Below are 12012 nucleotides of genomic sequence, written 5' to 3'. Positions count from 1 at the left end.
TTGGTTAGGGGAATGGATCAGTCTGCAGCTTTCCTTGGTGAGGAGAGGGATGGATCAGTCTGCAGCTTTCCTTGGTGAGGAGAGGGATGGATCAGTCTGCAGCTTTCCTTGGTGAGGAGAGGGATGGATCAGTTTTCAGCTTTCCTTGGTGAGGATAGGGATGGATCAGTCTGCAGCTTTCCTTGGTGAGGAGAGGGATGGATCAGTCTGCAGCTTTCCTTGGTGAGGAGAGGGATGGATCAGTCTGCAGCTTTCCTTGGTGAGGAGAGGGATGGATCAGTCTGCAGCTTGCCTTGGTGAGGAGAGGGATGGATCAGTCTGCAGCTTTCCTTGGTGAGGAGAGGGATGGATCAGTCTGCAGCTTTCCTTGGTGAGGAGAGGGATGGATCAGTCTGCTGCTTTCCTTGGTTAGGAGAGGGATGGATCAGTCTGCAGCTTTCCTTGGTGAGGAGAGGGATGGATCAGTCTGCTGCTTTCCTTGGTGAGGAGAGGGATGGATCAGTCTGCTGCTTTCCTTGGTTAGGGGAATGGATCAGTCTGCAGCTTTCCTTGGTGAGGAGAGGGATGAATCAGTCTGCAGCTTTCCTTGGTGAGGAGAGGGATGGATCAGTCTGCAGCTTTCCTTGGTGAGGAGAGGGATGGATCAGTCTGCTGCTTTCCTTGGTGAGGAGAGGGATGGATCAGTCTGCAGCTTTCCTTGGTTGGGGGGATGGATCAGTCTGCAGCTTTCCTTGGTGAGGAGAGGGATGGATCAGTCCGCAGCTTTCCTTGGTGAGGAGAGGGATGGATCAGTCTGCAGCTTTCCTTGGTGAGGAGAGGGATGGATCAGTCTGCAGCTTTCCTTGGTGAGGAGAGGGATGGATCAGTCTGCAGCTTTCCTTGGTGAGGAGAGGGATGGATCAGTCTGCAGCTTTCCTTGGTTAGGGGGATGGATCAGTCTGCAGCTTTCCTTGGTTAGGGGGATGGATCAGTCTGCAGCTTTCCTTGGTGAGGAGAGGGATGGATCAGTCTGCAGCTTTCCTTGGTTAGGGGGATGGATCAGTCTGCAGCTTTCCTTGGTGAGGAGAGGGATGGATCAGTCTGCTGCTTTCCTTGGTTAGGGGAATGAATCAGTCTGCAGCTTTCCTTGGTGAGGAGAGGGATGGATCAGTCTGCAGCTTTCCTTGGTGAGGAGAGGGATGGATCAGTCTGCAGCTTTCCTTGGTGAGGAGAGGGATGGATCAGTTTTCAGCTTTCCTTGGTGAGGATAGGGATGGATCAGTCTGCAGCTTTCCTTGGTGAGGAGAGGGATGGATCAGTCTGCAGCTTTCCTTGGTTAGGGGGATGGATCAGTCTGCAGCTTTCCTTGGTGAGGAGAGGGATGGATCAGTCTGCAGCTTTCCTTGGTGAGGAGAGGGATGGATCAGTCTGCAGCTTTCCTTGGTTAGGGGGATGGATCAGTCTGCTGCTTTCCTTGGTGAGGAGAGGGATGGATCAGTCTGCTGCTTTCTTTGGTTAGGGGGATGGATCAGTCTGCTGCTTTCCTTGGTTGGGGGGATGGATCAGTCGACAGCTTTCCTTGGTGAGGAGAGGGATGGATCAGTCTGCAGCTTTCTTTGGTGAGGAGAGGGATCAGTCTGCAGCTTTTCTTGGTGAGGAGAGGGATGGATCAGTCTGCAGCTTTCCTTGGTGAGGAGAGGGATGGATCAGTCTGCAGCTTTCCTTGGTGAGGAGAGGGATGGATCAGTCTGCAGCTTTCCTTGGTGAGGAGAGGCATGGATCAGTCTGCAGCTTTCCTTGGTGAGGAGAGGCATGGATCAGTCTGCAGCTTTCCTTGGTGAGGAGAGGGATGGATCAGTCTGCAGCTTTCCTTGGTTAGGGGGATGGATCAGTCTGCAGCTGTCCTTGGTGAGGAGAGGGATGGATCAGTCTGCAGCTTTCCTTGGTTAGGGGGATGGATCAGTCTGCAGCTTTCCTTGGTGAGGAGAGGGATGGATCAGTCTGCTGCTTTCTTTGGTGAGGAGAGGGATGGATCAGTCTGCAGCTTTCCTTGGTGAGGAGAGGGATGGATCAGTCTGCAGCTTTCCTTGGTGAGGAGAGGGATGGATCAGTCTGCTGCTTTCCTTGGTGAGGAGAGGGATGGATCAGTCTGCAGCTTTCCTTGCTGAGGAGAGGGATGGATCAGTCTGCAGCTTTCCTTGGTTAGGGGGATGGATCAGTCTGCAGCTTTCCTTGGTGAGGAGAGGGATGGATCAGTCTGCAGCTTTCCTTGGTGAGGAGAGGGATGGATCAGTCTGCTGCTTTCCTTGGTGAGGAGAGGGATGGATCAGTCTGCTGCTTTCTTTGGTTAGAGGGATGGATCAGTCTGCTGCTTTCCTTGGTTGGGGGATGGATCAGTCGACAGCTTTCCTTGGTGAGGAGAGGGATGGATCAGTCTGCAGCTTTCCTTGGTGAGGAGAGGGATCAGTCTGCAGCTTTCCTTGGTGAGGAGAGGGATGGATCAGTCTGCAGCTTTCCTTGGTGAGGAGAGGGATGGATCAGTCTGCAGCTTTCCTTGGTGAGGAGAGGGATGGATCAGTCTGCAGCTTTCCTTGGTGAGGAGAGGTATGGATCAGTCTGCTGCTTTCCTTGGTTAGGGGAATGGATCAGTCTGCAGCTTTCCTTGGTGAGGAGAGGGATGGATCAGTCTGCTGCTTTTTTTGGTGAGGAGAGGGATCAGTCTGCAGCTTTCCTTGGTGAGGAGAGGGATGGATCAGTCTGCAGCTTTCCTTGGTGAGGAGAGGGATGGATCAGTCTGCAGCTTTCCTTGGTGAGGAGAGGGATGGATCAGTCTGCAGCTTTCCTTGGTTAGGGGAATGGATCAGTCTGCAGCTTTCCTTGGTGAGGAGAGGGGATGGATCAGTCTGCAGCTTTCCTTGGTGAGGAGAGGGATGGATCAGTCTGCAGCTTTCCTTGGTTAGGGGGATGGATCAGTCTGCAGCTTTCCTTGGTGAGGAGAGGGATGGATCAGTCTGCAGCTTTCCTTGGTGAGGAGAGGGATGGATCAGTCTGCAGCTTTCCTTGGTTAGGGGGATGGATCAGTCTGCAGCTTTCCTTGGTGAGGAGAGGGATGGATCAGTCTGCAGCTTTCCTTGGTGAGGAGAGGGATGGATCAGTCTGCAGCTTTCCTTGGTGAGGAGAGGGATGGATCAGTCTGCTGCTTTCCTTGGTTAGGGGAATGGATCAGTCTGCAGCTTTCCTTGGTGAGGAGAGGGATGGATCAGTCTGCAGCTTTCCTTGGTGAGGAGAGGGATGGATCAGTCTGCAGCTTTCCTTGGTGAGGAGAGGGATGGATCAGTCTGCAGATTTCCTTGGTGAGGAGAGAGATGGATCAGTCTGCAGCTTTCCTTGGTGAGGAGAGGGATGGATCAGTCTGCAGCTTTCCTTGGTGAGGAGAGGGATGGATCAGTTTTCAGCTTTCCTTGGTTAGGGGGATGGATCAGTCTGCAGCTTTCCTTGGTGAGGAGAGGGATGGATCAGTCTGCTGCTTTCCTTGGTTAGGGGAATGGATCAGTCTGCAGCTTTCCTTGGTGAGGAGAGGGATGGATCAGTCTGCAGCTTTCCTTGGTGAGGAGAGGGATCAGTCTGCAGCTTTCCTTGGTGAGGAGAGGGATGGATCAGTTTTCAGCTTTCCTTGGTGAGGAGAGGGATGGATCAGTCTGCAGCTTTCCTTGCTGAGGAGAGGGATGGATCAGTCTGCAGCTTTCCTTGGTTAGGGGGATGGATCAGTCTGCAGCTTTCCTTGGTGAGGAGAGGGATGGATCAGTCTGCAGCTTTCCTTGGTGAGGAGAGGGATGGATCAGTCTGCTGCTTTCCTTGGTGAGGAGAGGGATGGATCAGTCTGCTGCTTTCTTTGGTTAGAGGGATGGATCAGTCTGCTGCTTTCCTTGGTTGGGGGATGGATCAGTCGACAGCTTTCCTTGGTGAGGAGAGGGATGGATCAGTCTGCAGCTTTCCTTGGTGAGGAGAGGGATCAGTCTGCAGCTTTCCTTGGTGAGGAGAGGGATGGATCAGTCTGCAGCTTTCCTTGGTGAGGAGAGGGATGGATCAGTCTGCAGCTTTCCTTGGTGAGGAGAGGGATGGATCAGTCTGCAGCTTTCCTTGGTGAGGAGAGGTATGGATCAGTCTGCTGCTTTCCTTGGTTAGGGGAATGGATCAGTCTGCAGCTTTCCTTGGTGAGGAGAGGGATGGATCAGTCTGCTGCTTTTTTTGGTGAGGAGAGGGATCAGTCTGCAGCTTTCCTTGGTGAGGAGAGGGATGGATCAGTCTGCAGCTTTCCTTGGTGAGGAGAGGGATGGATCAGTCTGCAGCTTTCCTTGGTGAGGAGAGGGATGGATCAGTCTGCAGCTTTCCTTGGTTAGGGGAATGGATCAGTCTGCAGCTTTCCTTGGTGAGGAGAGGGGATGGATCAGTCTGCAGCTTTCCTTGGTGAGGAGAGGGATGAATCAGTCTGCAGCTTTCCTTGGTGAGGAGAGGGATGGATCAGTCTGCAGCTTTCCTTGGTGAGGAGAGGGATGGATCAGTCTGCAGCTTTCCTTGGTGAGGAGAGGTATGGATCAGTCTGCTGCTTTCCTTGGTTAGGGGAATGGATCAGTCTGCAGCTTTCCTTGGTGAGGAGAGGGATGGATCAGTCTGCTGCTTTTTTTGGTTGGAGGGATGGATCAGTCTGCAGCTTTCCTTGGTTGGAGGGATGGATCAGTCTGCTGCTTTCCTTGCTTGGGGGGATGGATCAGTCTGCTGCTTTCCTTGGTTAGGGGGATGGATCAGTCTGCTGCTTTCCTTGGTTGGAGGGATGGATCAGTCTGCAGCTTTCCTTGGTTGGGGGGATGGATCAGTCTGCTGCTTTCCTTGCTTGGGGGGATGGATCAGTCTGCTGCTTTCCTTGGTGAGGAGGGGGATTGATCAGTTTTCAGCTTTCCTTGGTGAGGAGAGGGATGGATCAGTCGACAGCTTTCTTACCATTGTTCTTCTTTCCCTCCGGCAGATCCGCATTGATAAGCTCGTAGATAAATGGTCGGGCTCCATTGAGATTGGCGTTACCACGCACAACCCTAACAGCCTGGAGTATCCAGCCACCATGACCAATCTGCGCTCAGGTAAGAGCCGAATCGCACGCCCATGTGCCCCATCCCGCTTGCTCTCGCATGCCCCTGTGCCCTCTCGCCCCCGCGTTCCCCTCGCCCCCCGCGCCCTCTCGCCCCTGCGCCCTCTCCTTCGGTCTTCCGCTGTTATCCGTGCCCTCTCCCCTGCAGGAACCATCATGATGAGCGGCTGTGGGATCCTCACCAATGGGAAGGGCACACGGAGGGAGTACTGCGAGTTCAGCCTGGATGAGTTACAGGTTAGTGGGGGCCGTGTGCTTGTGCTCACTGGGGGTTGTGGATCTTCTTCTCATATTTCTTCTATTGTATCCAGGAGGGGGATCATATCGGACTGACAAGAAAATCCAACGGTGCCCTCCACTTCTACATCAATGGCATGGACCAAGGTGAGACCCGCAGAGTAAAAGTCTGAGATCAGGGCGGATCGGGGGAGGGGTCCTGTGTGCCCAGACGAGGGGTCATCAAAACTCTGCTGAGGAGTAGTGGAGGGCTACAAGGGTCCAGAGAGACTGACACCCAGGAGGCTACATGGCCTGAGATTATCTGCAGATATGTATAAGGCGTCCCCACCCCCAGGATTAGTGCCCTTAGCCCCCTGTATGTAGTGATGTGTCTGCACTGATCATACATGTAATAATACCCCGCACCCCTGTATGTCCTTGTAAGTCGTCCCAGTGACTGATCTCTTTCGCGTCCCTCAGGGTCTCCATAGCTGATGGTCTGTGCTTCTCCCCCAGGCAAGGCCTTGTGTCAGAACTTCCCCCCCCCCCCCAATCTCTACTTCTCTCTGGGGTTCCTGCGCTGATCATACATGTATCCCCTGCGCTCCCCTCCCACTCATTTGGGTGACTGGTCTCTTTCGGGTCCCTCAGGGTCTTCGTGCCTGATGGCCTTTACTTCTCATTCAGGCGTGGACTCGTGTCAGAACCCCCCCCCCCCCCCTCCTTCCCGGTCTTTGCTCATCTCTGGTGTTCCTGCACTGATCATACATGTACCCTCTGCGCTCCCCTCCCACTCGTCTGGGTGACTGGTCTCTTTTTGGGCCCTCAGGGTCTCCATGGCTGATGGCCTGTGCTTCTCCTCCAGGCGTGGCCTCGTGTCAGACCCCCCCGGTGGTGTATGGCGTTGTTGACCTCTATGGGATGGCCGTTAAGGTGACGATCGTTCATAATCACAACCACGCGGATCGTCTGCGGAGGAATAACGCTATCCTGCGGGCCCGATCTCCGGACACTGGACGCCATAACTCCCAGACTCCGGACCCTGGGCAGCTGCTGTTTCATGGCAATTGTGGTCAGAAGGCATCCATCGTGAATGGCGGCCGCACCGCCCTTCGGCCACAGTACGTACTCAATGACAGTCACTGCCGTCCCCTCGTCGTCAACATGACCGCTCATGTGCGTGTTCCTCTTCAGTGCTACCGATGACTTCAACCATGGCGTGGTCCTCAGTAACCGTCCGCTGCACAATAGCGAGGTGTTCCAGGTGCGGATAGATAAGATGGTGGACAAGTGGGCCGGATCCATTGAGATTGGTGTCACCACCCATAACCCGGCGTATCTACAGTTGCCGTCCACCATGACCAACCTGCGCTCAGGTGAGTTCTGCTCCGTGTGGTGGCAGCGGCCATGCTGTGTAGCTCTGACGTGTCTGATCCTCTACAGGAACTTGGATGATGACCGGCAATGGAGTCATGCACAATGGCACCACCATTCTGGACGAATACGGGCACAACCTGGACCGGCTGAAGGTGGGACGAGTCCTCCGTGCGGGCAAGCCGGTGGGCAGCTTCTTCAGACCCAGCGCTGCATGCTGACCGGACTCTTCTCTTTCAGGCGGGTGACACTGTGGGGGTGGTTCGGCAAGAGGATGGTACCCTAAACTTCTTTGTTAATGGCGTGGCTCAGGGGGTCGCCGCCTGGAACGTTCCTCCCAATGTGTTTGCTGTTGTGGATTTATATGGCCAAGCGGCACAAGCTACCATCGTGGATGAAGCTGGTAAGATTCCCCATGGGGATGTGGTGCCCGCGCTCTGCGGTGAAAGCTCTCAGTGCACTCGCCGCTCTTTGCCTTCCATACACTATAGTTCTCTGTGAGGACATTCGGGGGTGATCGGGTTGGGGGTTGTGTGGAGCAGGTGATATCTCCACTCCTCAGCACTGAAATTAATGCACCATGGAGAAGTGATGGACGCGGAAATTGGGCTGGAGACATCACAGGTCTGTAGAGGAAGAAGTTCTACTGCTCCGAATGTCTCCAGTCTGGAGTCTGAGCATTGTACAGAAATCCCGGCCTCAGCCGAGATCACTGAGGTTATTAATGGTCGTCTGGGGAAGGTTCTGCCGCACAATTTACAAATCATGAAGATCCACTGCCAGCATTTCCTGTGTAATCATGATCAATGACCGCCTCGATGGAGACAAGTCGGGGACAGGAGTCGGGAGACGCTGCGGCGGGGGGACAGGGGTGAAGAGACGCTGCGGCGGGGGGGACAGGAGTCGGGAGACGCTGCGGCGGGGGGACAGGAGTCGGGAGACGCTGCGGCCGGGGGAGAGGGGTCGGGAGACGCTGCGGCCGGGGGAGAGGGGTCGGGAGACGCTGCGGCCGGGGGAGAGGGGTCGGAAGACGCTGCGGCCGGGGGAGAGGGGTCGGGAGACGCTGCGGCCGGGGGAGAGGGGTCGGGAGACGCTGCGGCCGGGGGAGAGGGGTCGGGAGACGCTGCGGCCGGGGGAGAGGGGTCTGAAGACGCTGCGGCCGGGGGAGAGGGGTCTGAAGACGCTGCGGCCGGGGGCGAGGGGTCGGAAGACGCTGCGGCCGGGGGAGAAGGGTCGGAAGACGCTGCGGCCGGGGGAGAGGGGTCGGAAGACGCTGCGGCCGGGGGAGAGGGGTCGGAAGACGCTGCGGCCGGGGGAGAGGGGTCGGAAGACGCTGCGGCCGGGGGAGAGGAGTCGGGAGACGCTGCGGCCGGGGGAGAGGGGTCGGGAGACGCTGCGAGGAGAGGAGTTGCTGCCAATCAATGGATCAGCTTAGCTGCTTACTATAAAGCCAATATACAAGAGGCCGTAAACATGATCACTGTTCAGAAATATCACAATAAAGGAGTGCCGATTACAATACTAAAAAAGTCCTCAGCTTATAAAACGGAGGACCACCAGCATGATAACAGTGAGACCCTCTACTGCCTGGATATATCCAATGTCGTGGCCTAAGGTAACGTGCAACCAAACAGTAAGCGGCTAGATGCCTAACTAAGGGGATAGGTAGAAATGACCTCGACCCCATACACTAAGGAAAGAAAGAAAAAGCACTCTCCTCTAAAGAAGCTGGTACGGCTTGCCTCGACGCGTCTCCCCTTCTGTTCAAGGTTCCTCAGGAGGCTGGAGAGGTGTGGGGTGTACAGGAGGGATGATCCGTGGCCGTGTGCATGGTTAGTTAGGTGCACGAGTGTAAATCATGGTGCCATTGCTGATGCGAAGAAAAACACCAGCAAGAAAACTGGTACATTGCCTCTAGTGACCCATTGCCTCTAGTGACCCATTGCCTCTAGTGACCCATTGCCTCTTGTGACCCATTGCCTCTTGTGACCCATTGCCTCTAGTGACCCATTGCCTCTAGTGACCCATTGCCTCTAGTGACCCATTGCCTCTAGTGACCCATTGCCTCTAGTGACCCATTGCCTCTAGTGACCCATTGCCTCTAGTGACCCATTGCCTCTAGTGACCCATTGCCTCTAGTGTCCCATTGCCTGTAGTGACCCATTGCCTGTAGTGACCCATTGCCTCCTAGTGACCCATTGCCTCCTAGTGACCCATTGCCTCCTAGTGACCCATTGCCTCCTAGTGACCCATTGCCTCCTAGTGACCCATTGCCTCCTAGTGACCCATTGCCTCCTAGTGACCCATTGCCTCCTAGTGACCCATTGCCTCTAGTGACCCATTGCCTGTAGTGACCCATTGCCTGTAGTGACCCATTGCCTGTAGTGACCCATTGCCTGTAGTGACCCATTGCCTGTAGTGACCCATTGCCTGTAGTGACCCATTGCCTGTAGTGACCCATTGCCTCTAGTGACCCATTGCCTCTAGTGACCCATTGCCTCTTAGTGACCCATTGCCTCTTAGTGACCACCCATTGCCTCTTAGTGACCACCCATTGCCTCTTAGTGACCACCCATTGCCTCTAGTGACCACCCATTGCCTCTAGTGACCACCCATTGCCTCTAGTGACCACCCATTGCCTCTAGTGACCACCCATTGCCTCTAGTGACCCATTGTGCATGTCCGTCTTAAGAGACACTAGAGGTCTAGGGAGTCCGGAAATCAATTGATGCGCAAGCGCCTGTTTCTGGCAACAAAGTTTGGTGTTACATTAATGTGATGGAAGTACCAGTGGTGCTGCTATTTCTCCAGTGTTCCAGGAGCCATCTATCCATACGACAAATCAAGACCGCATATTCCTCATATTACTATGAGCAGCGTGTGTGGCCTGAAAGTGCTACTATGACTGCAGCGTCTCCATACTTGTCTTGTCTCACTTCAGCGTCTGCAGACTTATCTCCCATGGCTGCAGTGTATCTGAACTTGTCTTCCGTGGCCGCAGCATCTTTGGACTGGTTTCCTGTGGCTGGAGCCGCTCCAAACTTGTCTCCTCTGGCTACAGCCGCTCCGGACTTGTCTCCTGTGGCTGCAGCCTCTCCGGACTTGTCTCCTGTGGCTGCAGCCTCTCCGGACTTGTCTCCTGTGGCTGCAGCCTCTCCGGACTTGTCTCCTGTGGCTGCAGCCTCTCCGGACTTGTCTCCTGTGGCTGCAGCCTCTCCGGACTTGTCTACTGCGGCTGCAGCCTCTCCGGACTTGTCTACTGCGGCTGCAGCCTCTCCGGACTTGTCTCCTGCGGCTGCAGCCTCTCCGGACTTGTCTCCTGCGGCTGCAGCCTCTCCGGACTTGTCTCCTGCGGCTGCAGCCTCTCCGGACTTGTCTCCTGCGGCTGCAGCCTCTCCGGACTTGTCTCCTGCGGCTGCAGCCTCTCCGGACTTGTCTCCTGCGGCTGCAGCCTCTCCGGACTTGTCTCCTGCGGCTGCAGCCTCTCCGGACTTGTCTCCTGCGGCTGCAGCCTCTCCGGACTTGTCTCCTGCGGCTGCAGCCTCTCCGGACTTGTCTCCTGTGGCTGCAGCCTCTCCGGACTTGTCTTCTTTGAGCACATTGATTATACAGGAACTGCCGGCAGAAGATCCTCATGATTTACATTTTGGGCAGAACGTTCAAACCCTGCTCACCTATAGCCTGCCAATGAAAGTACTGCATGGGTGAAGGTTTTGCTGAGTGGATACGGTTTAGCTTGTCATGATTTCATGTTAAATATATGGTCACCTCCCAGTAATCTTTGAGGGATCCAAAGTACCCAGCTCTTGTTAAGGAGTGGAGCCCAGTGACTCAGCTCACTGAAAGTGTCCGAACTGCTGGCACTAGCTGCTCCTGTAGTGTGGTTGCTTTTCCTCCTGTTGTTGCTCCTCCTGTTGTTGCTCCTCCTGTTGTTGCTCCTCCTGTTGTTGCTCCTGTAGTGGCTGCTGCTCCTGTTGTTGTTGCTGCTGCTCCTGTAGTGGCTGCTGCTCCTGTTGTTGTTGCTGCTGCTGCTCCTGTTGTTGCTGCTGCTGCTCCTGTTGCTGCTGCTGCTCCTGTTGCTGCTGCTGCTCCTGTTGCTGCTGCTGCTGCTGCTCCTGTTGCTGCTGCTGCTCCTGTTGCTGCTCCTGTTGCTGCTGCTGCTCCTGTTGCTGCTCCTGTTGCTGCTGCTGCTCCTGTTGCTGCTGCTGCTCCTGTTGCTGCTGCTGCTCCTGTTGCTGCTGCTGCTCCTGTTGCTGCTGCTCCTGTTGCTCCTGTTGCTGCTGCTGCTGCTCCTGTTGCTGCTGCTGCTGCTCCTGTTGCTGCTGCTGCTGCTCCTGTTGCTGCTGCTGCTGCTGCTGTTGCTGCTGCTGCTGTTGCTGCTGCTGCTGCTCCTGTTGCTGCTGCTGCTGCTCCTGTTGCTGCTGCTGCTCCTGTTGCTGCTGCTGCTGCTCCTGTTGCTGCTGCTGCTCCTGTTGCTGCTGCTGCTGCTCCTGTTGCTGCTGCTGCTCCTGTTGCTGCTGCTGCTGCTCCTGTTGCTGCTGCTGCTCCTGTTGCTGCTGCTGCTCCTGTTGCTGCTGCTGCTCCTGTTGCTGCTGCTGCTCCTGTTGCTGCTGCTGCTCCTGTTGCTGCTGCTTCTGCGGTTGCTGCTGCTGCTCCTGTTGCTGCTGCTGCTCCTGTTGCTGCTGCTGCTCCTGTTGCTGCTGCTGCTGCTCCTGTTGCTGCTGTTGCTGCTGCTGCTCCTGTTGCTGCTGCTGCTCCTGTTGCTGCTTCTGTTGTTGCTGCTGCTGCTGCTCCTGTTGCTGCTCCTGTTGCTGCTGCTGCTGCTGCTGTTGCTGCTGCTGTTGCTGCTGCTGCTGTTGCTGCTGCTGCTGCTCCTGTTGCTGCTGCTGCTGCTCCTGTTGCTGCTGCTGCTGCTCCTGTTGCTGCTGCTGCTGCTGTTGTTGCTGCTGCTGCTCCTGTTGCTGCTGCTGCTGCTCCTGTTGCTGCTGCTGCTCCTGTTGCTGCTGCTGCTGCTCCTGTTGCTGCTGCTGCTCCTGTTGCTGCTGCTGCTGCTCCTGTTGCTGCTGCTGCTGCTCCTGTTGCTGCTGCTGCTCCTGTTGCTGCTGCTGCTCCTGTTGCTGCTGCTGCTCCTGTTGCTGCTGCTGCTCCTGTTGCTGCTGCTTCTGCGGTTGCTGCTGCTGCTCCTGTTGCTGCTGCTGCTCCTGTTGCTGCTGCTGCTGCTCCTGTTGCTGCTGCTGCTGCTCCTGTTGCTGCTGTTGCTGCTGCTGCTCCTGTTGCTGCTGCTGCTCCTGTTGCTG

At 55.7% G+C, this 12012-nt stretch overlaps 2 protein-coding genes across 2 annotated transcripts in view; one reads left to right on the top strand and one right to left on the bottom strand.

Annotated features, from left to right (window-relative positions):
• NEURL4 (neuralized E3 ubiquitin protein ligase 4) overlaps nt 1-12012 on the top strand; it is a 203518-nt gene that overhangs the window by 88752 nt on the left and 102754 nt on the right. Inside the window, exons 4-10 of the mRNA XM_075332000.1 lie at nt 5003-5114; nt 5271-5359; nt 5434-5506; nt 6207-6462; nt 6536-6717; nt 6785-6870; nt 6956-7118. Of these exons, the coding sequence (XP_075188115.1) occupies nt 5003-5114; nt 5271-5359; nt 5434-5506; nt 6207-6462; nt 6536-6717; nt 6785-6870; nt 6956-7118 (961 nt within the window). The remainder of the gene's footprint in view (nt 1-5002; nt 5115-5270; nt 5360-5433; nt 5507-6206; nt 6463-6535; nt 6718-6784; nt 6871-6955; nt 7119-12012) is intronic.
• The window catches only part of LOC142260605 (uncharacterized), a 6080-nt gene continuing 4646 nt past the window's right edge, over nt 10579-12012 (bottom strand). The window contains 3 exon segments of the mRNA XM_075332001.1: nt 10579-10998; nt 11001-11160; nt 11945-12012. The exon segment at nt 11945-12012 is cut by the window's right edge and continues 75 nt beyond it. Of these exon segments, the coding sequence (XP_075188116.1) occupies nt 10579-10998; nt 11001-11160; nt 11945-12012 (648 nt within the window).

The sequence above is a fragment of the Anomaloglossus baeobatrachus genome, unplaced genomic scaffold (assembly GCF_048569485.1).
Source record: "Anomaloglossus baeobatrachus isolate aAnoBae1 unplaced genomic scaffold, aAnoBae1.hap1 Scaffold_138, whole genome shotgun sequence".
In the NCBI taxonomy this organism is placed as follows: domain Eukaryota; kingdom Metazoa; phylum Chordata; class Amphibia; order Anura; family Aromobatidae; genus Anomaloglossus; species Anomaloglossus baeobatrachus.
This window is presented reverse-complemented; position numbering and strand designations above follow the sequence as displayed.